Source organism: Amblyomma americanum, chromosome 7, assembly GCF_052857255.1.
Source record: "Amblyomma americanum isolate KBUSLIRL-KWMA chromosome 7, ASM5285725v1, whole genome shotgun sequence".
NCBI lineage: Eukaryota > Metazoa > Arthropoda > Arachnida > Ixodida > Ixodidae > Amblyomma > Amblyomma americanum.
Window position 1 is genome coordinate 52,100,619 of NC_135503.1, and position 22,500 is coordinate 52,123,118.

A 22,500-nucleotide genomic window follows, 5' to 3' on the forward strand; every position below is an offset into this window, starting at 1 on the left:
AAATGAATTCTTGCTGTTGTTATTTGCGCGAGCGTGTGACTATGGTCCCGGTTGTCTCCGCAGACGCAGATTTTGGCTCACTAGTGCAATCAGCCTATTTTTTAGTCTATCCTTTTTCGTCCTTACTCGTAGGCTCCCACTCCATATTCGCGATTGGCAGAATCAGACAGTCAGCGCTACGGGTGATATAGATATATTATTGAGTTATATGAACTGTGTTGCAAGTATACCAACCTTGGTCACTCTCGACTGAAATAACGCACTGTGCATCGTGCCTTGCTGGAGAATGTCTCCGTGTTAGGTAAGAGTAACAGATTTTGGCGAGCAAGTAAAAGGCAGGGGTCGCTGTCGGCAGCCAACATACGGTAATACGCGGAGCTAATAACCATACCTATGTTTTCAATCTTTTCAATCAAAATCTAAACAAATTTTCCAAAGCAACCTCGCTAGAGTGAAGAAATCGCTCTCCACAGACGAGGTAAGGAAAACAAGTTAGTAAAGCGCGCTATCGTCAATAAAACATACATTGTAGCTTTCTTACTTTTCCTCACTTCTGCTGAATAGTCACGTTAGCTTGGAAAAATTCCCAGCTTTGGTTTCACCATTCTTTTTTATAGAAGAAATGCCGTGGAGTGCTAACTCCAAAGAAAACCGAGTGTGGCCATTCGCCACTTGCTTTCGAAAACCGAGTTATTCTGGTCTTACTAAAGGGCGCAAAAGCATGTGAGCCATTGAATAAATCTCCAGATGGTTTCGGCATTCGAGGTTGGTAAAAACAAAACAAAAATTGGTCTCTTTTTTTTTTTCTCTTTTAGCCGACTCTGCGCCCCTAACAGTCTGTGTCAAATGAGTCAAATCCTAACTCAAATCCTGCTTCTGAATTCGCGTCAAAATCTCATTCGAAAGCAATCGCTATGAATTATAGGCATCGAATATGACGCAGTCACCAAGTCGTACTTATGACTTCGAGGAACGAGTCGAAATTTTCTGAACTAGTATAATCAAAGTTAGTAAAGACGTGGTTTTGTGTAGTTAAATGCCGCACGTTAGAGTTACATCACTTGCAGTTTTCTGAGCTCAGTCGAAAAATAAGCATAGACAAACTTTTCTTGTTCTTGGTAGGACTACAAGCAATGAGCGTTATTACATCCCTGAATTGATTTCAAAAGCCAGTAAATTCTGAATTTCATTTATTTGCTTGAATTTAACTTCTGCATAATGACGGAGCTGAGTGGTGAGGCTACATGATTGTATTTTGTGGTTGTTTTGTTGCTGTTGCAGCTTATTCACCGACGAACCGATCATATGCGCTATAAAATTTATTTTTGACAATTTTTGTTGTTTCTTAGTCATTGAGAGAAGGCTAACCACACATAGGTAATAACGAGCTCTGAGATTTTTAATATTTCTTCACTGACATTTTTGAAATTACTTGAACATTTTCCTGAGGTCACAAGTTTTTCTAACACATCCACGGGTATAAATTTATTGGTCAGCTTTGTCCTTGTTGCTTGTTATTATGTGTTCAACAAGAATCGGTTCAATACCACAAAGGCAACGCAAAATGCCTTTCGTGCTTCAAACTGATGTCAAAAAATAAAAAGCAAACTTTCGATTCCAAATTACTCACAAATGCAAGCGACTACGCTATAAAATGCTCTGCGGAGAAGAAACCGAGTTAATAGATGCAGTCAGTTATATAATACTTGGGTCATATGAACAGAATGTTTATAGAATATTAGCAATCATGAATCCTCTTATTTTTTTGCCTTTCCCAGGCTCCCGCACGAACTGAAATGAGACATCCTACAAAGCCGCTAAAGTTTCATTGCTTTTAAAGCAAGAAAACGTCAATAAAATCTCACCTGGTCTAAACTTATGCTCACCGTTCTCAGCCAAAGGTGAGACAACGACGAGCATTGCCATGATTGAAGAGAAATGGACAATATTCGTGACACGAGATGAATACGGTTGCATAAAACGACGTACGCTATTACTTTCTCATTTGAAACGATAGCAGCCTTAAGAAAATGAGCCGTATGTATGCCCCTTGCATGTCGTGTTTGGCATCACTCTGAAAACTTACCTCGTCGCATCCAGCGACATTCCCATTAGACTGCTGAAATGCGAACGCTGTGAAATTGCAACAACGATAGAAATAAAGACAGACAAGAAGACCGCGTACCTGAGATTTGTATTACACGTCGCATTCTAACGGAACCAACGTGATTAGATGTGGCACGGCAAGATGAAGTTATCATACTTGCAATTCCTATATGGAAATGAGAGAACACTGCGCTGCATTCTGTAGGTGGTATCCTCCATCTCAACTACTTCTATTTTTTTTTGCAAAGTTCTTTCTTGCGCACTGCTCCAACAATCTTCCAGCGCGCGGCACAAAATTTCGGCCTCGGCGCATCATTCTATGGGGAAAAACGCTAAGGCACCCGTGTGCTGTGCGATGTCAGTGCACGTTAAAGATCCCCAGGTGGTCGAAATTATTCCGGAGCCCTCCACTACGGACCTATTTGTTTCTCTCTTCTTTCACTCCCTCCTTTATCCCTTCCCTTACGGCGCGGTTCAGGTGTCCAACGATATATGAGACAGATACTGCGCCATTTCCTTTCCACCAAAAACCAATTATTATTATTATTATCATTCTCAACGTCTACCGAATTCTGAAGTTACATCTGTTGAAGCAGTGTAACAGAGAACTGCCGTCTTTATTTTTTTTCATGCCTACACCAAGAGAATCGGTTTCACTTGAACTTATAAACTTAGATGGCGGCGGTTCTATTTCTGTGAATTCTAGTAAACCTCGCCTATCTGCTGCCAGAATAAAGTGTCGAAGCAGCGGCTGCCGGTTGTAGAAATTTGTAAGTAGCGTCCGCATCAAGTAGCCATGTTCGGACTCGCTCTGGTTTGTAACGCTTTGTGTTAGACCCTACACGGCTCGTTGGAAACTCACTGCCGCAAAATTTCTTTCCGAATAGATTCATTGTTCTAACGCATATGCAAAGAATGCGTCTGCATTTGGTTTTAACAAAAGATACGCTGTCTCGCACGCAGTCTGGTCTCATCCGAGGAAGCCATACCAAACATCCAAGAGGACTGCGTTTTTCAGAAACAACGGCGTTTTCCCAACCCTTCCCCAAAATTTCTATAGTTTCTCTTGGAATACAACTTCTATCTCTAAAATATATACATTCATGCTGCCCTGATTGTTATCATTTCGTTTCGCTCAAACTCCACCTCACAAAAAAAGAAAGGGGGTATTGAAAAGACAATGCGACAGCCATGGGTGTCACCGCTGGAAATACAATTCAGAACCAAACGAATAAAAACTAAAAGCTTTCCGCTTTGACGCCTCTCATTTTTCTGCGGCTCTCTCTGGTGGAAAACTCCCATGTCACCACGCATACACAAGCACACACACACGCCGACAGACCCACACAAATGCCCATGAACACACGTACAAACACGTCCACAGTTGTCTCGAGGGGACGCCCTCACGGTGAAGCGCTTTTCCTCTCGAAACCAACGTCCCGGAAACAACCAGGCGAGCGAGCTCTCAAAGCAGGCGACGCACGCACGACAACGCGGTTGGCGTCGCTCTGTGACGCGACCTGACAACTCAAGACATATCCGCTCTGTAGGCGATCAGCGAGACGCGGACGGAGGGAAGCCGAATGCGCTGCTCTCCCCTGCGTTTCCGCTCTTTCATTTCCTTCCTTTCTTTCCCTCTCTCTTCGTTTCTTGTTTGTATTTCCCTCGCCTCTTCGCCCTAGCTTACTTAGGGTGGAACGCGTATATATACGACTCGCCTCCATGAAATTTCCTCACCCGTCTCGCTCATACGAAGAGCCTGCTCGGAAGCAGAGAAGGTGAAAAAGTTTGTTATCCCCGCTTTCAAAAGTTTCTGCTGTCGGATGAGAGCCCGATCGGGCCGACATGCAGCGAACGTCTCCGCACCAACTCGTCCCAGAGAGCGCAGACACGCAGCAGTGTGGTTATAACCCCCCCCCCCCCCCCCCTCCCTCTTTCTACTGACAGTGGAGAACAAAGGCGCATCTTCAAAGTAAACGCGTCCTGGAGAGACACACATTCGCTTCGATGTTCAGCGTGTACTCGATGGAAACGGATTGGTTACGCTTTTCAGACCGGCTGTCGCTCAAAACATGTGTTTATACATCGCCTTTTATGCATCCACGGTCTTCAGATCGCGGTGCGACGTTACCTCGTTGCGTGACAGAAAAGGGAGGTTTTGTTTTTGGTGTCTTTAGTTCTTGTACCGAAATATTTCAAAGTTCGCCCTGGCAAAGCCAGATGAATACAGATGACATATTTTCTCCCAGCTATGAAGGAAACGCGAAGCGTGTCTACCACGGTAAACACCTTGTCACGACTTGCGGGGGCCTCCATTTCACGTTTAATGCCGTGTAGGGCGCGCGCCTCTTGCTCAAACACTTGTAAACGCCCACGCCCGCGTCTCGCCACGGACGTCGTCGAGCGCTTTTCAGACGCGCTTTGCACACACTGCGCGTGCCAGCACGCGCGGCTGCTCCCCGCGTTGCATGTAAGGCGGGGCATTGTGGGCGGAAGCCCCACTTCTGAGAGAAATTCGCACGGCGCGCTCTTTTGGGCATGAAAGGCGGACATGCATTTGCACTCGGCGCCGATTTTTCTCGCTCCAGGAACTAGGGGGACCGTTAGGAAAGGAAAAAAAAAGCTAGAACGAGTGTAGAGTGATGAGAAAGGGGTGGTTGTCGTTAGGACTAGCCAAATGGAGCGGAAGTGCATCCTTTTCATCTGCGCTCCAACAGGCGGGGTTTGTGTCATGACGGTTGCGCCTCACTATTGTTCAAGCCCTACCGTGAAGGTAAATGACTGCTTTCTCGAAGCACTGTGTTCTTCGATTCAGGCTTCTTTCAGTGTAAGCACATTTGTCAAGGTCGACGGACTGACATGCCTCTTCCATTAAAAATTATTGAAGTCCTTGTCCTAACGATTCTTCGTCTGGTTTGGCATACTAAAGCGTACTTAACTGCTTGTCCAGAGTGCCTGCATGTACTCGGCGTCACTCTCGAGAAAAATTAACGCTTTTAGGGCCACTGTTTGCTACCTGACATCGTAGCTTAATGGCTATGGTATTCGGCTGCTGAGTCAAAGGTCGCGATATCGAGTCCCGGCCGTGCCGGCAGCATTTCGATGAAGGTGAAATGCAAACTGCCCCTGTGCATTGCGATGTCACTGCACATTAAAGAAGCCAAGGTGATTAAAATCATTACTAAGCCTTCCATTACGGTTTCTTTCATAGCTCGTGTCTATTTTTGGGACATTGAGCCCCGTATCCTCATACCACCAGCCACTGCTTGTTGCTGCAGCGAGGAATAATGCGTACAAGAGCGGCGGCTGACACTCAAGGTTAGGAACACTTCAAATTATTTCCCCATTTGGGAAAGGAAAGGAAGATGCCTGATGAGATTTAATGGAAGAAGGTTACGAAATCAATTTTTCTTCATTTATTTGTTTACAATACTGCGAACCCCTAGTGAAGAACGAGTTGTGGAAGAGTGGTATCTGCATCGTAACGCAACAACAACAGCAAAAAAAAAATCAACACTGACAACAGTGCACGCAAGCATTCGTACAATTCTGTGATGATCCTAACGTGATCACAAAACAAGTTTACTACTTACAAATCACGCCGAAATCTGGGCAACAAACTCCTGAATGTCATTCAGGGATACAGCAGATTCATCGAGTTAATTCCAATCTACCACAGTACGCGGAAAGAAGGAATATTTTAACGCATCGTTCTTGTAATGAAACGGAGGTTCAGCTATTGCTATTTCAAGTGGGGTAACCAGACGAAAGCGCAATATACACGGTTCACACCTAATGTATGTTCGCTGCTTCTGCATGAAACGACCAATTCCGTGTTCTACGTTTTTATCTGTTTTTCTTTCGGTACTCGTAAACTACAGATGAGTCCTGCGTTCTGTACATCATACAAACTGAAGAAAATTAAAGTACAGGTTAGGGAAATGATTACTAAAGACGGAAGAGAATTCGTATTTGAATGGAGGCTGCGACTCCAGTGCAGGAGGCGTCGCCGCATCGACGACCCTTTCGAATCACGCGTGTTTCACAGAGACGCGTGCCTTGAATCAAGCTTTCGTACCCGCACAGAGGCGCCTTTGAACAGCAAGGAGGAGGCAAAGGAAACGCACTCGTCTTCGGCGAGAAAGACGTGCTTGAAAGACAGCGTTGCCTCACGTGTTGCCCACGCCACGATGACGAAAGGACCGAACATTTCTGAAACAAAACCACGCACGCTTGAGCACACTCTCTGAAATGCGGGGCCCCGGCCCGTGAATCTTTAGAACGCTCTTTTATTTCTTTGATCAGTGCAGCACCCGCCTGTGTGGGCGTAGGAAAATGAGATTTCGCGAAGAATTCAAGTAAAAAAAGTGATGCAAGCTTGAATGACCTTCCACAGAGGGTTTTTATTTTTTTAGAGGTTGGAGAAGGATAGAAAGAGGGGGGGGGGCTTTTATGTGCTTTTTAAAGATTACCAAGGTTGAATTTCTCACAAGCCATACATCTAAGACGCTATGTTACGGAATTTATAATTCATTCAGTGATGAAATAAAATGGCTACCATTAGCTGTAAATCAAAACCATTAATGTGGGTGCTGAACTTTAGCTTGCCATTTTTGTTGATGCAGGAGAAATAAGTTGCATCACTGATGCTATATTCTCTGACGAAGTAAAGCGCCTGTAACACAGTGTAATACACGTAACATAATGCAATTCATGTTATATGCAAGCGCACACAATCTCGATTTTATTCTTTTTTTTTCCGCACTACGATAACTTCCTACAGTGTACGAAAATAACAGACCTCTTTAGCGAAAACACGATGTTAAAATTTCAGCTTTGCTTCATAAAGCAGCGTTATTATTAATGGCAGTTAAACTAGGTATTCAACACAAGCTCAACATTATATTGCTCTTACACCTGTTGGTAATCTTCCTACTAGTATATGCTTCCTCGTATGAAGCGTTGCTCTAACAAGCTTCCTTTTTGCCTGCCTTCGTTTGTCTTACTGAGATGGAAAAGCATCGTCTTAAGTGAAGAAAAAAATGGATGTATTATGTTGGCAAAAAAAAAACGGCAGGTACTCAATCGACGCTAAATTGAGCCGGATAACCAAAGCTAGTTATTGTTATGGCGCACGCTATTACCCTGGGTCTGCTTTATGTTGTCAATATAATAAATCGGATGCATCGCAACATCAAATTAAGACATCCAATATTGTTTTCTGCTCTGATTTCTACTTGGAAGACAATGCGACGAACTGCGACAACGAAGCTCTTGCTTTGCTAGGTTGTAATGGTATATGTGGCATTCCTTCAACATTTAAGAGCGAATAATTGTGTGCAGGCAACCTTTTACATGACTTATAACCCAGCCTAACGGTATCCCTCTAGTTGACGTTAACCTTGCTGAAAGCAGCTTACCTCTAGTAGGCTCAGAAAGGGGAAATACTAGAAACAGGTAACAACCCGAATAACATTCAACTTTTTTTGCTAGAACCAAAACTCTCCAGATACTCAAACTGGCAAACAAGAGGAAGGGGAGGGGGAAGATTGTCATTTGAACTTCGTTCAACGCGCACAAGAAAGGTACAAAGAAAGCGAAGTCTTTTCCTGAGAAAAATAGATAGCTATCACTAGAATACATTCATGGGCCGACGGACAAGTGGCCTACTTACGGCCCAAAGTGGCCTCTTGCGGCTCCTGCCAGACTGCATGAGTGCCCATTTCTTCTTTATTTTTTCATGCCATCTATCCGCGTCTATTAGGCGCCCTCCAACCGGAGCCAAAGTAGCCGCCATTTTTCATGGCCAAAGTGACCTCACCCTTCCTCTCGGAGGCACGCCCGGAAATTCGAGACACCCCCCTGGATAGCGTGCTTCTTAACAGTAACGCTCTTATTGAGGAGAAGCCAGCTTTGCCGAATAAAGCATCTGCACGCGCGCATGAAAAAGCGAGCGCCCGCAGGAACGCATATGTTCTAGTATTTCTATGCTAAAACATAAGCTCCAGCGCGTATGTTGCTACTCACGCGAACGAAAGCAACACCGGTCACGCATGCCAGTGCAATGCATTTTATAAGCCCTCTCGGTTCTTGAGTAGCTGCAATCTATTACTTACATTAGCAAGGTTACTGAAAGGCTATTGTGGCTAAACAACACGGCCCTGCTCGGGTGATGATCATTATAATTATGATGATTATGTTGATGATTTTTTCCTCCCATCGGCATGTTTGTTTCATTGTGTTTGTTCTTTTATTGGCTTTTTCGGTTCACTCGCATTTCAGGTTTTTAAATTTGTCATTTATGACCGCAAATCCCATTTCGCCTTTTTTGCCGTGGTGACTAAATATTTTTGTGTTAGCGTAAAAAAATTGACCGGACATTTATCGCTGTGATAATACGAATTTCAGTGGCAGTTTGGGTGGCTTGAAATGACAGCGCCGTTCAGATTGTTCAATAGCTCCGGATACTAAGCACGCATTGTCACGCATGTCCGCTTATGCATCTATCCATGGACATCCATGTAGATATGGATGAATCCATCCATATTCAAGGACCCTCGACTCTACGAAGAAAAATAGTGCGGCTCAAATTTCTCTACGAGCTCTATGATAAAAACTTAAAATTTGATCCAGATGTACATCTGCGAGGTCAAGTACGGGTATCCGCCCTTAAAAAGTAACCCCCATGCCAATCATCCATAAACCAATTGTTATTACATTCAAATTTCCATGTCTCAGTCGAACCATTGTTGAATGGAACAGACTCGTTACCATGGAGTTCACAGGGCGCCACTCAGCTTCAGCAGAGGCTGAAAATGCTTTCGGTGTTAATGTATCTAAGTTCCTCTTTTCCCACTCTGTAACCTCTGTTACAGCTCGCAAAGCTTAAAAGTATTTGAAATGAATAAATTAATAAATAAATGATGAGGGACGCCTTTGGGTTCAGACCGCACAGTCGTTGGCGTTCTAAACAATCTGTTCAGCTGGGCGGGTTGTCAAGACGTTACGCGCGATGTCACTTCGTTAACCAGTTAACATGACGCGTTTCACCTGGTATGTTACGATGACGACACCGACGCCGCAGAAACGAGAAACACGGCCTTAAAAGCCGTCGTTGTGAAATGGCTCTTTTATGTCTTTCACTTTATCTCTTTAAGTATGTATTTTTAAAAAAGTGAAATCATAATGCGCCCATGCTTACCATTCTGAAGAAGCCTCGTCTCATGCCACCGGGTTGTTCAGCCGCCGATGTTGAAGACGGTGGTTGTGTGACACCTTGTTGAGAACCGGCAACGCTGACGCTTCCTCATGGTACCTCTCTTCTTCGTTGGATTCCAGGTGACCGCTGCAAACAGAGAGATTTTTACTTCCAGAAAATTTGAGCTGCGATACAGAACCGAGAAAATGTGTTTTTTTTTTCTTAGGCCACTGTGAGAACATAAAAGAGGCTATCTTCATTCTTTTTATTATCCCACTGTGAGCTATGCTACTAAAATTGTTATACTGAAGCCCGGTTAAGCATATGCTGTATTTAGTAAAGCGGGAGGCGTGTAATCAACAGGTTCCTTCTCGCGGAGTTCGTCTGAACTACAACATTGCCATATATGTCTTATTGAATGAGCTGTACACACTGCTACGGAACAACTCTCTATTCTACCTCAGTCAAGGTTCCTGAAGAAGGTTTTTGTCATTGTCGGATCGCAATGGTGTCACAAAATGATTTTACTGATAAAAACGCGAAAATTTTCTACAAAAGGTTCTAGCGCAGAAAGCCATCTTGGTCAGCGAAAAATGCTAAGAGAGCATTAGGTTTTTCTCACCTTCTTCTTTATTTAGACGTCATGCATATAAAGAGACTGCCTGCAAGCAATGACTGCAGCAAATTTCATGAAAGACATTATATTTGAAAGAAAATTCGTTAAAGTTTAAAAATCGACTGAAGCAGATTTGTTATTAACGCCTTGATTTTCATAAAAAAAATTGCCACAATTCTCAAATTCTCAATGAAATATTTTCCTCCCCTTCAGTGTCATTAGCGGTGTAATGAAAAAGCATCCTCTTATTTTGTACTCTGTGCGTATAGAGCGCCGAAAGCTGACGAAACGAACACTTCAATTTCTAGAGCATTTGAAAGTTTTACGATATTTGCATGAGTTCATTAAGGCGCTGGTTGTAAATTACGGGCATACTATTGAGCAGAATAAAACATATACGACTGGTCCTCTTAAGTGCCCTAACAGGTTTAGAAAATTTCCGCCTTTATTTTTATGTTTTGTTCTGGTGCAACATTGATGATGTGATGTAGCATCTGAATTGTAAAAATGCATCAGGTTTCGATGATTATGCATAAAAGTAGTAGAACTTAGGGCCTAAAATATAATTTCGCTTCCATTGGCGACAGTTCTCTGCCCTTGATTTCATTTATATGCAAAAATTTGATTCAGACCAATAAAGCGAGCGTTGCTCTTTCATATAAAATTCGATAACGAAAATATAGTTGGGAGGAAAGACCCCATTTCAAATGGAAGTACCTTTCCACACAAACAGCAAAAGTCATATGACACAACCTGCATCAGTAGCGGAACACTAGTGTAATTATGAATATAATTTTGGTGCAGCGTGTAACTTTCTCATAATGAATGTAAAATGGGCAGCCCAACTTCAACGTCTCAACAAAAAAATTCCCCAAACCAAAAACGCTGCTATTGTTCGCAACACACGCCTCAGGGCTCACATTGATTGGTCAACGCAGCATCTGTTCATAAGCTGCAAAATTTCTTAAACCTGCTCACTGGTGATGTTGGATACAGATGTATCCTTGAGTTAGCAACTGCCTGTTTTCAAAAAGTAGGTAACTACGTCTCCATCCTCCATGATAGCCCGGGGCCTCCCTCCGAGAAAATCGCGAGAAAACCCAGTGCTCACGAGCCTCTCAAGCAAACTAACCAGGACATGAGAGGATACCATTCGAGAAACAAAAGCTGAGGCACAGAACACGGAAGGAACAGTTCGTGTGTGCGTACTCGCACTTGAAGAGTCGCGAGGAGGAAAATAAAAGCGAAGGGTGCGGTTTGTTTAGAGGGATAAGAAGCAAAGAGGAAGAATGGGGACAGACTGGGAAGCAGCAGTGACATTCTTGTTAGCGCGCGTACGTCATTACGGTGACAGCAGGCGCAGCCGGGAGTGGATTGAGCGCTAGAGACTTGCAAGAAGTGGCACTCTCGACTTTGAGACGACGATGGCGCCGACGACCTCGGTCGACTCGAGACAAGTGCAGGCCGACGTCGTCGTTTGTTCCTCGGCCCTCAGCGAGACAAGGAGTTCGGGTATGACGGGAGAAAAGGGCAACGCGGAGAGGTGGGAGAGCAGAAAGAGAAATTGAAAAGGCTCCAAGAGGCTTCAAGAGCACAGCGACAAGGGTGGAGGAGAGAATTCAGGCATTCTTTTTTGGGCTGCCCTCCTCACCTCTTCCCCTGCCCTCTCAATCGTCCGATCTTTTACCCTTGACTCTCTTGTGCTTCCCCGTTCCCCTCTCCTTCACCCCCCCCCCCCCCCCCCCCCATCATGTCTGTCGAGAGGCACGGGCATAAAATAAATTGGACGTCTTCCGGAACCGGAGCAGAGAACAAAAGACCAGGAGGGTCGCCCAGCGTGTGGCAGTGTTTGTGAGCGTGTGGGAGCGCTGATGGATGAAGTGTATACGCCCGAGGGTTTTCTGTCTCTCGTTAAGCTTACATATACGTATATATCTGATGTTCAGGGTTCGAGCGTCTCTGATGGGGAGAAGAGCGTTGCTTCAGCACTGTGCGCAGCGTGCTCATGTCTGTAGCTACTTCAGAGCAAATTTAGGGCGGAAAAGATGTTTTTTTTTTGCCTCCAAGAGTAATATTCATCGGCTGCCGACGAATGCCGCGTGCCGATGGCTGGAGCTGGTCCAAGTGTGGGTCGCTTGTCGTAATAAACGCGTGTTGTTTCGATACCGAGCCAGCCGACGACGTTTTTTGATGCGAAAACGGGTCCCGGTGGAGGGAATAAAATATGTATAAATAACTAACTTTAATTTATTTCCCTTTTTAATGAAGATTGTGATAAGCATTAGTTAAACATTGCAATATAGCTTATTAGCGGCGTGAAGAGCAAGAAGTAGACACCCTTACGTGAATCTGCAGGCTGGAACACCTCATTTAGAGTGAACATGGGATCAAGATATAAGGCTGAAGGACTGAGTTTCCAGGTGTTTAACTTCAGCTGTAAGCATACATACACTTCTGTAAGCGCTCCAACGGCGTACTCTGTTCAGCGTTTTTGGCGTTCGTAGCTGCATGCCATGTTCGATATAGCTTTTTGAGACGTGTGAAACAGCTAAATACGTAACTATTCGCGCGGATGCGTATACATGATAAGGCATCTACTCCAATCCCCATACCACTTGTAAAAGACACCCGTGTACTACCTAGTGCGCCGTTTGAGTGCTCTAGGCAAGTGTGTGGACATCTGTGCACCTACATTTTTTATTCACGGAGTGAGAAAAAAAGTTGATTTGTGCCACAGGTCAGCGCAGCAGATTTGCAGCATGCCGATGTGATTGAATGGAAATGAATAAAGGCTTATGTGTGGTAATACTTAGGAGAGCTTTTCAACTTTGTACCTCTCATTGCACAAGACCCTACAAGCCAGAAGCGAAGTTCATTTTCGGTGCTTTAGTGTGCTTAGTATTAGGTTCGGATATCAGCGCAGCCTCGAAAAGGGCTCTCAACTTTACACCAGGTTCATCAAAAGCCTTCATTGCCTACCAACATCTTCGCTCGGGTGCGCAATACTCGCGAGGAATGCTTCCAATGCCCCCTCTCTTCATCACCCTTTCACATCGTGGAACATGTCTCCATGACACCCAAAGCCGATCTAGAGGGTGCTCGTTGAGACCGGGTGACTTCGACGACATCGCCTTCCATACACGGGGCACAATGAGAGCCCGATGACGACACAGCGAAGCGTCGGGCTCGACGACCACCACTGGGGCCTTGCGAGATGATTACCTCCGCGATGAAGCGATCAATAGGCGGCCCTTGCGAGGCGCGTGCCTCAATGGGCAGCACAGTCAGCGCTGGCGTAGCGCCGCTTGGTCTTCAGCGTCCCGTTTATGCGTCGTCAGGAGACGGACCTCGAATGGGAACGGCAGACGGGGCGCGGAAAGGCTCGTGGAACGGCATTCGGATGACCGCGTTTTCCCCCGACCATTCGGTCCACTATACGAGTAGGCCTTCTTGGCGTATCTCCGAGGAATGGCCACCGCAGATGAACCCTTCGGTGCCATTTATGCGGGTCGAGGACTGAGAAGCGTCTATATCGCTCTTAATTATTCCTGCGTCAGCTCCCTGAATGTTTTCTCCGCTTAGTTTCAACGCTTACCCAAATCCGCACGGAACAAAATTATTCCCCAGAGCGAGCTGGGCGCCTCAAAAGTTAGTCAGTTAGTCCTAGAAGATACCGACTGTCTCTTGATGGCCTTGGTTTTGTGTTTTTTTTTAATGATAGAAGTCAGAGCGCCTAGCGAACTTCGCACTTTTACTGACAGTCAGCATTTATTGCGTTAGCTCGTGTAACGCATTATGCATGAGCTCTCAAATGTACAATGGCGCAAAATCAACAAAGGAGAACTTGGAACAAACAAAGCTCGTCTAAAAGAGTACCCACCGCGTGCAAGTGCACGGGTCCCGTAAGGTACCGAATGATCGGGTTCAAGCGGGCTAAAGAGACACCACGTCAATTTGCGGTTGCTTTGTGTAGGCCAGTCCTCTTAACCATTACAAATGGTTTACCCATGCAGTACCTAAACGATGTGTAACAAAACACTTCCAAGCCTTCAAGCTTCCCGCTAGATTCATGCTGTAGTAGTGACAACTCTAGCTTCTGTGACAACTGACATCACTGTTCGTGCTGGTCAATTAAGAAATCCTTCTCAGTATTGTTTGTAGCATTCGCGTACAGCTCTCCCGTTAGTACCGTACGCACTAAATAAGCTTCGTGACTTCTACCGGCGGCCCATTTGATTTCAATTCAATTCTAAGTTCACTGAAAGAATACGACAACGAGAGACAAAACTTCTGACGCATCGTAGGTCGGACTGCGCCAAGAAGAAAACTGCGTGTAGACATCTCTAAGGAACGCGTGATCGTTCGCTGTTCAGGCTAGAGATCCTTATTGACACCAGGTTCCGAGAGACGTCCAACGTCTCTCCTAATGAGATTACGAGGTCCGCGCCAACAGCGAATCTCCTGGACAGGCACCCCCCCCCCCCCCCCCCCCCCCCCCCACCCAAAGTTTCTGAGCAGAGCCTTCGCCGCCGTTCGAATCACGTGGAAACATCTGCAGCCACCACCCTTCCCCTCTTCCTTTCCAAAACCCTGAGCCCCGTGCTACAGTAAGTTTCTATTCTGCTTTTTTCCTTCATAGTGCACCTCCCAATCGATGGTTGCTGGCTGTAAATAGCAACCAATGCGACTCTCGCGTGAGAGCGCACCACCCTCCCCCTCAAAAATAAAAATAAAAAGGAAAGAACGCAAAATCCAAACACAGCTGGCAAGCAGTTCGATAGCCGAGTCTTGAAACAAACCTAGCTGGCGGCCGCCCTGCAAACATCCCGCCGCCGCCGCGTGCCGCTCTCGAAAAAACCCTTGCTGCGGCGAGAATCGATACACACAGGCACGGGCATCGGGCGTGGAGCGCCAAGCAGCAGCGGCTAACTATTGCTGCCTGCGCTGTAGACAAGCAGATGACCGTGGAGTGAAAAGAGAGCCCAGGTGCTTGGAAACAATGAAGAAAAATAACAAAAAGTGTTAGTGTTGAACCTAAGGTAACAGTAGAGCGCCCTTAGTAACGGGCATAAAGAAACGCGGGTGTAAGAAAATGTCCATAAAAAAGGCAAAAATAGGAACTTTAGCACGGAAGAAATGTAAACGGAACACTTCACCGCTCTCCAGGGATGGTCATTTCATTTTCGAAGTGGAAACTATTAATAGCGGTAATTAATAAGCCACAGCTGGAACCTTCTGATTTCTCTTTCTTTCTTTCTTTCTTTCTTTCTTTCTTTCTTTCTTTCTTTCTTTCTTTCTTTCTTTCTTTCTTTCTTTCTTTCTTTCTTTCTTTTCTTCTTTCTTTCTTTCTTCTTCTTTCTTTCTTTCCTTCTTTCTTGCTCTCTTTCTTCCTTTCTTTTTCCTTTATTTATTTCTTTTCTTCCTTCTTTCTTTCTTTCTTTCTTTCTTTATTCCTTGCCATTTCTTTCTTTTTTTTCTTTCCTTCTTTCTTTCTTTCTTTGTTTCTTTCTTCCCTTCTTTCTTCCTTCCTTCCTTCCTTCCTTCCTTCCTTCCTTTCTTTCTTTCCTCCTTTCTCTCTTTCTCTCTTTCTTTATGTCTTTCTTTTTTTCGAGTTCTGATTATCCAATTCGCATTCATTTTTCTCTGATACTAATCGTGAAGTTCACCCATCACCCAGCGGTACACAATAAAAGGACGTGTCGAATAAAAGTTTACGAACTTCAAGAATTTTCTAGTTGTTGGCTCCTGCGTTGCATATATGCAGAGAACATGTACATTTAGGATATTCTGCTAGCGTAAGCAGACGTAAAATGTGAACAAGAAGAACGACAACGCTGCAAGCGGACACCAAAGTTTGCTACAACAGAGTACTCCGCCGATAACCATCATCATCATCAGCCTGATTACGGCACTGCAGGGCAAAGTCCTCTCTCATACTTCTCCAATTAACCCTGTCCAGTGCTCTGCCGATGCCATAGCCAAAAAGAGAGAGAAGATACTGAGGCGTTGCACACAGGTCTTGAAATTTTCAAGTGCTACATGCGTAAGCTCTCTGTCTGCGACCTCGTCGAAGAAAGAAATTTCATACCTGAAATGGGCTACATCGGCATTACTATCAACAAGAAATGAAACACGAACAAGTCAATGAAATGTCAATATAAAAACGCAAACGCATTAGTTCCTGCCAAGAAAATGCAAGTGAGGTTGATTAACACTTGAAAATGAGTGTTTTCCCGCCTTCGCAGCGAAACTGACCGGCGCGTGTATTAAAATTTTTCCGGCTAATGTCTTCTCATTTCTCTGTTCAAGTTTCAGTGCCCTTGTTCGCGTTTCATTAGCTGCTGGTAGTACATGAGTAATGCACTCGTGCGCGCTTCATGCTTTATCATGTTTTTTTTCTGATAATGGTTTTTCCTTACCGTCTTTTGCGATTTAAAAGTTTTTCCATGAAGGGGTTATCTTCTTTTATTAGAGTTAATTTTTTGTGGTGTTTTTGTTGGTTACTATAAGCTTTTTTAGTATTTTTATATTTTAGGTCACCATGTTCGTTTTTATGTGTTGTTGTTGCTACTACTTTGACACGGCTCTGCTTAGATACTTGTTTTTCCTTAATCTTTCTCACTTTTTTTTTCCGACTCCTACCATGAGTAACCGTATCGGTTTTAAAAGCATGCATTGGGAGCTCTGTCTATGATGTTATACGCAACTTTTTCTATCGCAAGGTCGGGATGGTGTCTCAATTGCGTTGCTTTCGTAATTCGTCTGTTTCACCTTCTTCCTTTGGCACATTGCCACTTCTGTCTGAGTCATGTGTTATATGGTACTTTGCTTAATATTTGCATCAATTCTTTGCTGCTAAACACCTACATTTTTATGTCTGCGCACCTTGACTGGTATATTTAAAACGTATAACTGAGTGGAAAACTTGAAAGTTAGCGTTCCATGTTATCGTTCTTCATTTTCACAGTCCGCGCTTACGCAAGCTTCATGCCTTTTAGTGAAAAAAAAACTCGCCCAATTTATGGTTCATGGGTTATTTAACGTCCCAAAGCGACTCAGGCTATGAGGGACGCCGTAGTGAAGGGCTCCGGAAATTTCGACCTCCTGGGGTTCTTTTACGTGCACTGACATCGCACAGCACACGGGCCTCTAGAATTTCGCCTCCATCGAAATTCGACCGCCACGGCCGGGATCGAACCCGCGCCTTTCGGGCCGGCAGCCGAGCGCCATAACCACTCAGCCACCGCGGCGGCTGAAAACTCGCCCAATTGATTACTCTTAAAAAACTATATTTTTTTACAAAAGTATACAAACATGGCCTAACTAAAGATCAGATAATTGGGGTAATTTTTGAACGCCCAAAAAACATTAAAACTGCTCATGCATGCCCAGGCGCCTACATTAATAAATTCAAAATGAAATCTGCCATCTAAAGATATTGCAGTATCACCGCTGAAATTTTAGGTTTTTTTCGCCATTAGAGTTAGCTTGTGTAATGAGTGACGTTATACAACACGCCTTCTGCATCTATGGCTGCTAATATTTTGCCTTTACTGTAATGAATACTTTAGGAATTGCTGTTTGTGCAGTGAAGTGATGACTATATACACTTTTACGAAGATAGAATATTGACAGCTTTTTTTACCGTGTTTGTTGCACGTGTGCACTAAACAATGAAGGTTTAAAGCAAAGGATGCGAACTGGTCATGGACGCTGTTCATGTAGCATTTACTCGTTATAAACAAAAGTAGCACACATTTTCTAAAAACGCGGGGCTCATTAAAAATTTGCAAATTGCGTTTCCGGCCTTTGAGCCTTTGAGGTATTGTACGAATGCTGCGTATCTGTGCATGCACATTGCCGATTCCGAGCGCAAGCGCAACCACACCACTCATTCATCATGCACCGCACCTTAAATGTGGCCGTGGGTGTTTTCCTTCGATGCTTTTCTAAAGGGCACCAAAATAACAGGCGTTGTCTTCCATTCCTCTACCTTCGATATGCGGCAGCTGCAGCTTGGTACTCAGCCAGTAGGTCAGCTGGTCAATGAATCATTCAGTCGGACGGTCGATCGGTGCGTCTGTAAGTCATCCGGTCAGTAGAGTAATCAGTCAGGGATCAATTCAGTGAACCAAAGAATAAATATGTAAATAAATAAAAATAAATCGCTTATAATGCAGTGCAAATTAAAAATTTCAAGTCTTCCCACCATTGCCGGGGCGAAGAATTGAAAACTGCAATTGCCCGGCATTCACAACACGAGTGAAGCTAGACGTAAGCCCGCCTAGTCAACGTGTGCTCAAATATCAGAACTATGCATGATGGGAGGATTACAAACAAAAGCAAATACGCGTGTCGTTCTGATCGTATGTCCAATTACTGTGAGAGAGTTGTCCAAGGAGGAGTTTACTTTGTAGGATTGTTGTATCTACTCATCAGAATTGACCTGAGGGCAGCCACAGGAATGCAAAGAAAGGATTTTCTTCAAAACGCCTCATTTGCTATCGGCAAGCTTCTTTCTTCCTCTCCGGCAGCCATACAATACTTGAAGTACAAAATCTTTTGTCAACAAAAAAATCTTTGAATATTCCATTACCTTCACAGAATGCATCAGAACAAAGACCTGAGGAAAATCTTTCAAGGCATCGCACAATCAATTACGTTCAACCGACCACCGCCATTGCTGTTTATGATGTTTATTTTTCTGTCCCTTCACTCAGTAATTACAGCAGTATATCTATAAAAGTAATCTTCGATTAAACACTTCCCTCCCGAGTGGGCAAGGCAAGTGGTTAATCTTCTTAGGCAACGCTCCATCCCTCACCAGTTGCCGATAACTTAGAGGACACCCCTCTCAGATGCTTCCTCAACAGCCACCACATATGCAACTCTGCCCAGGTCAAAGTGCAAAGGCGTCCGCTTCTTTGGTAAGTGCAGACTTTCATCCATACTGCTTAACCCGGCAATTTCAGCGCGGATTTCAGTCCGTCCGGAGGACCCTGTGCGTCGACGCCTTCCTCCCCATCCAGTTCCTAAAGAAAAAATTCGCGCATGGCGTATTCAAGTGGACACGCGCTGAAAAGCCTCTCTTTCAGCAAGCGACACACGACCCGGAAGCCCGTCTAGGAGTCATTCATTCTCATTCGCGAACAGAGGAAAATACGAAAGCAGAAACTGAAGCCAAGCGCAAACAGAAGCTTTGACGGAAACCTTTTCGTTAGTCCCACGCACCTCTAACACCAGCTCCCCGCTCGCAGTGTTATAACTGTGCATGACCGCGGCATCGTCTGCTAAGCATCATTTTCTAGAAGAAGAAAAAGAACCGAAAAGAATAAAACATCTTAGTTTTACGAGCAGAGGCTCCAGAACGTCTTTCTTCACGGTTCACGCACTTCATAGTCTTCTACATTCGTTTTAAGCTGAGCGGTCATTTGCATGCAGCTCAAATTGAGATTGATGGTGTGGTGGCCGTATATAAACCGCTCATACTGGAGCACACGTATTACAAAGACTGAGATCGCCCTTTTTTGCCATTCACTATCTTCTTGTTCTTTGTTACTCTTTTTTTTTTACACCAGTAACGTGGGTGGAATGTCTGCTCTTTTAAAGTCAGAACTAATAAAAGCCAGTTGGTGCCCTTTCAGAAACAATGTCGCAAACAGAAATTTAAGCGCGTCATTTTTCTGTGTGCCTGTTGTCATAATGATATCGATACTCTAGATACACATGTGGATGGATGGGCGGATACTAACCTACGCTTTATGCAAATACAGAGTGCGGCGTCTCGGAATAAGAGATTCCAGCAGCGTGGAAGTAGTCACGTAAGAAACACATTCGATGCAGCTATGTGTATGCATAATATGAGTGCTCTCAATGACACAATAAATGTCATGGAACATTCTAGCAAGTGACCGTTGCTGTCGAATAAACCAGTATATATGATTTTATTGCATGAATCCGCACCTCATTCTTTTAATAAAGCTTCTTGGAACAAATAAGAAAATCTACTAGCTTTACTACTCAGTTTTACTCGGTTCTAGATTGGGGGCCAACAAATTTTGAGAACATTGTCATAGCTGAACTAGCCGCCACGGTGGCTGAGTGGTTATGGCGCTCGGCTGCTGGTCCGAAAGACGCGGGTTTGATGCCGGCCGCGGCGGTCGAATTTCGATGGAGGCGAAATTCTAGAGGCCCGTGTACATTGCGATGTCAGTGCACGTTAAAGAACCCCAGATGGTCGAAATTTCCGGAGCCCTTCACTACGGCGTCTCTCATAGCCTGAGTCGCTTTGGGACGTTAAACCCTCATAAACCAAACCAAACCATAGCTGAACTCAGAGCATTTTAGGACACGCTGAGATTTGAGTTTTCACTAAGAACTTCACCTCCAACCTAGCGCTGTCTAATATCAGTAGCTGGCATTTAAGCTGTCTACTTTGTCCTAACGGGCAGACACGGGTTTTAGTGAGACTTCAACATCTTACGAGACCTGATATAATGCAGTATAATCGGCACAGTTTGTTTCTAGTGCGAACGACTGCAATCTTCAGAACGTCGCGCAGAGAAAGGACTCGGAGTGCCGGAGCTATTTCACACTGTTTGCTCAGCTCTAAAGAAGCCTCCGCGCTAGTCTGACGTCGCGGAGTTTTCATATATCGGCGACACAATCTCTGCGCAAACGCTTTCCTCGAGACCGCAAATATTGACGCGTCGCGAAGAATGCCGCCGATATAACCGAGAGTGAGAAGTGAGGAGGCGGAGTGTCATCTCGCTCCGACCGAGAAGGCGTTGGAATCCTTCGCGTTGGAAGATACTGGCGTGTAACGTATATAGTCTTGGATCAGGGTGGAGGTTATGAGTGCGGGCATGGAGGACTAAGCATATGCATTCACACGGCGGCTTTCTAGTTTATATGCTTTGAAAAGCTGTACAAAAGAACCATAAAGAAATGAAGGCACGAGGGGAAGAGAGGGGGCGTTGCAAAAGCAGAGTATTACTTGGGACTCTAATATGTGTCGTGCAAAAAATGCATACACTCTTTGTGGCCGACTTCAGTAACGCCTCTTTTCTCTGGCAGTTTTTAAAATTTTCCGCTACTGTTTCATCATATGCTTCTATAAGCAGTGCCTGCGGCGCAAGTGGGATATTACCGCCCGGTTTCGGCAGAAGCCTATATTCCACGATATCCCTCTTGGGTAGTCATTCTATACTGCATTGAGAATACGGTGCTGAGTAAAGTAGGCTCTAAACTTTTGAGGCGCAACGTTTTTGATGTATATTGAGCAAAGGAGTTCCTGAGATAAAAGCTTAAGCCTTCTGTTGGTGTTTCGTACACCAATAAATAAAAGAGGCGGATGTCGCATTTCCGCTTATATACCCGTTGTACCAGCTACGCGGGAAAATGTTCAAAAAATGTAGTATTCGGTGTATGAGGTGTTTCTTGTGTGTCCCTGTAGGACTTAAGCAAGTACTTGGCTCGCGAACACAAAGTACGCAAACAGACACGTGAAAATTACGAAGACTTTACATTGATTTCTTTGATTCCTGCTAAGCCCCCTCCGCCTCCCCCTCCCCCTTTCAAGACCTTTATCGCACGACTTCGCTCGCTTTCAAGCGCATAATTCGGTGCATACATCTACCACTTCTGCGGAACTGAACACTACGCCAGCCAGCATATTGAAATGCAGGCATTTTCCCCCCCGAGAGACAACCTTGCTTTCAAGCACGCGAGCTTTCAAGCGCGAGAAAACGGCGTGTGGAAAAAAAATGAATATTTTTTCTCCAGTACAGCGAGTGTATGAAATATATCACTCATTCGAGCATCGAGGCTAGCAACATAACGTCCTGCCCTAAGGCAATGGCAACGACGAGATTTGCGAGGAGCGAGAAAAACCAGGCGGCGACGAAGTACGACAACGACACGGGCTCGGCGTTCCGCGCACTGAACCTCGTTGGTCGCTATAGTCGCGCGCACGGGCGCTATGCCCCGAGGCGTGGCGGAAATAAAACTCGGTCTCCGGCCAAAGATGATGCGGTTTCCGAATGTCACAGCCACGGGGGAGGAAAAACCCCAGGGTTTGCTTTACACTCGATTTCCGCCCGCGGGCATTAAAGGAAGCGGAGAGGGTGGATGTGGAGGAGGGGAAAGAGGGGAGCATGCATGTGGCGGGCAATTGTGTTTGTAGCGGGAAGGGTGTCGGGACCAGGGTAGCACGAGAGGAGGAGGAGGCGAGTGTGTGCGTGGAGGAGATAGAAGCATGGAGGGGTGCCATCCACTCTTCTTCATCCTCTAATGCGTTTCCACTTCACTCGTTCACTCCATCTCGCTTTGCCATTCGTGGCGGATGTTGGCTACAGACCCTTCGTCTTGGACAATGAGGGGCAAAAGGAACAAAAGAGGAGACCAGGCAACAACAGCAAGAACGAACGAGATGAAAACAAAGAGATGAACAGAAGAGTAAAGAAAGGCAAACCACATTATAAGAGGCGATGAGGTCCACCAGAAGAAATGTAAGTGCAAGGAAGGAGGAACGAAGGAAGGAAGGAAAGAAGGAACAACTGTACATACTCTCTGTCACGAA

The 22,500-nt window shown here is 44.9% G+C and overlaps 1 protein-coding gene across 1 annotated transcript in view; it reads right to left on the bottom strand.

Moving 5' to 3' along the window:
• The window catches only part of LOC144099119 (cadherin-like and PC-esterase domain-containing protein 1), a 197,829-nt gene that overhangs the window by 142,168 nt on the left and 33,161 nt on the right, over positions 1-22,500 (bottom strand). The window contains exon 2 of the mRNA XM_077632207.1: positions 9,308-9,451. Within this exon, the coding sequence (XP_077488333.1) occupies positions 9,308-9,331 (24 nt within the window). The 5' untranslated portion in view covers positions 9,332-9,451. The remainder of the gene's footprint in view (positions 1-9,307; positions 9,452-22,500) is intronic.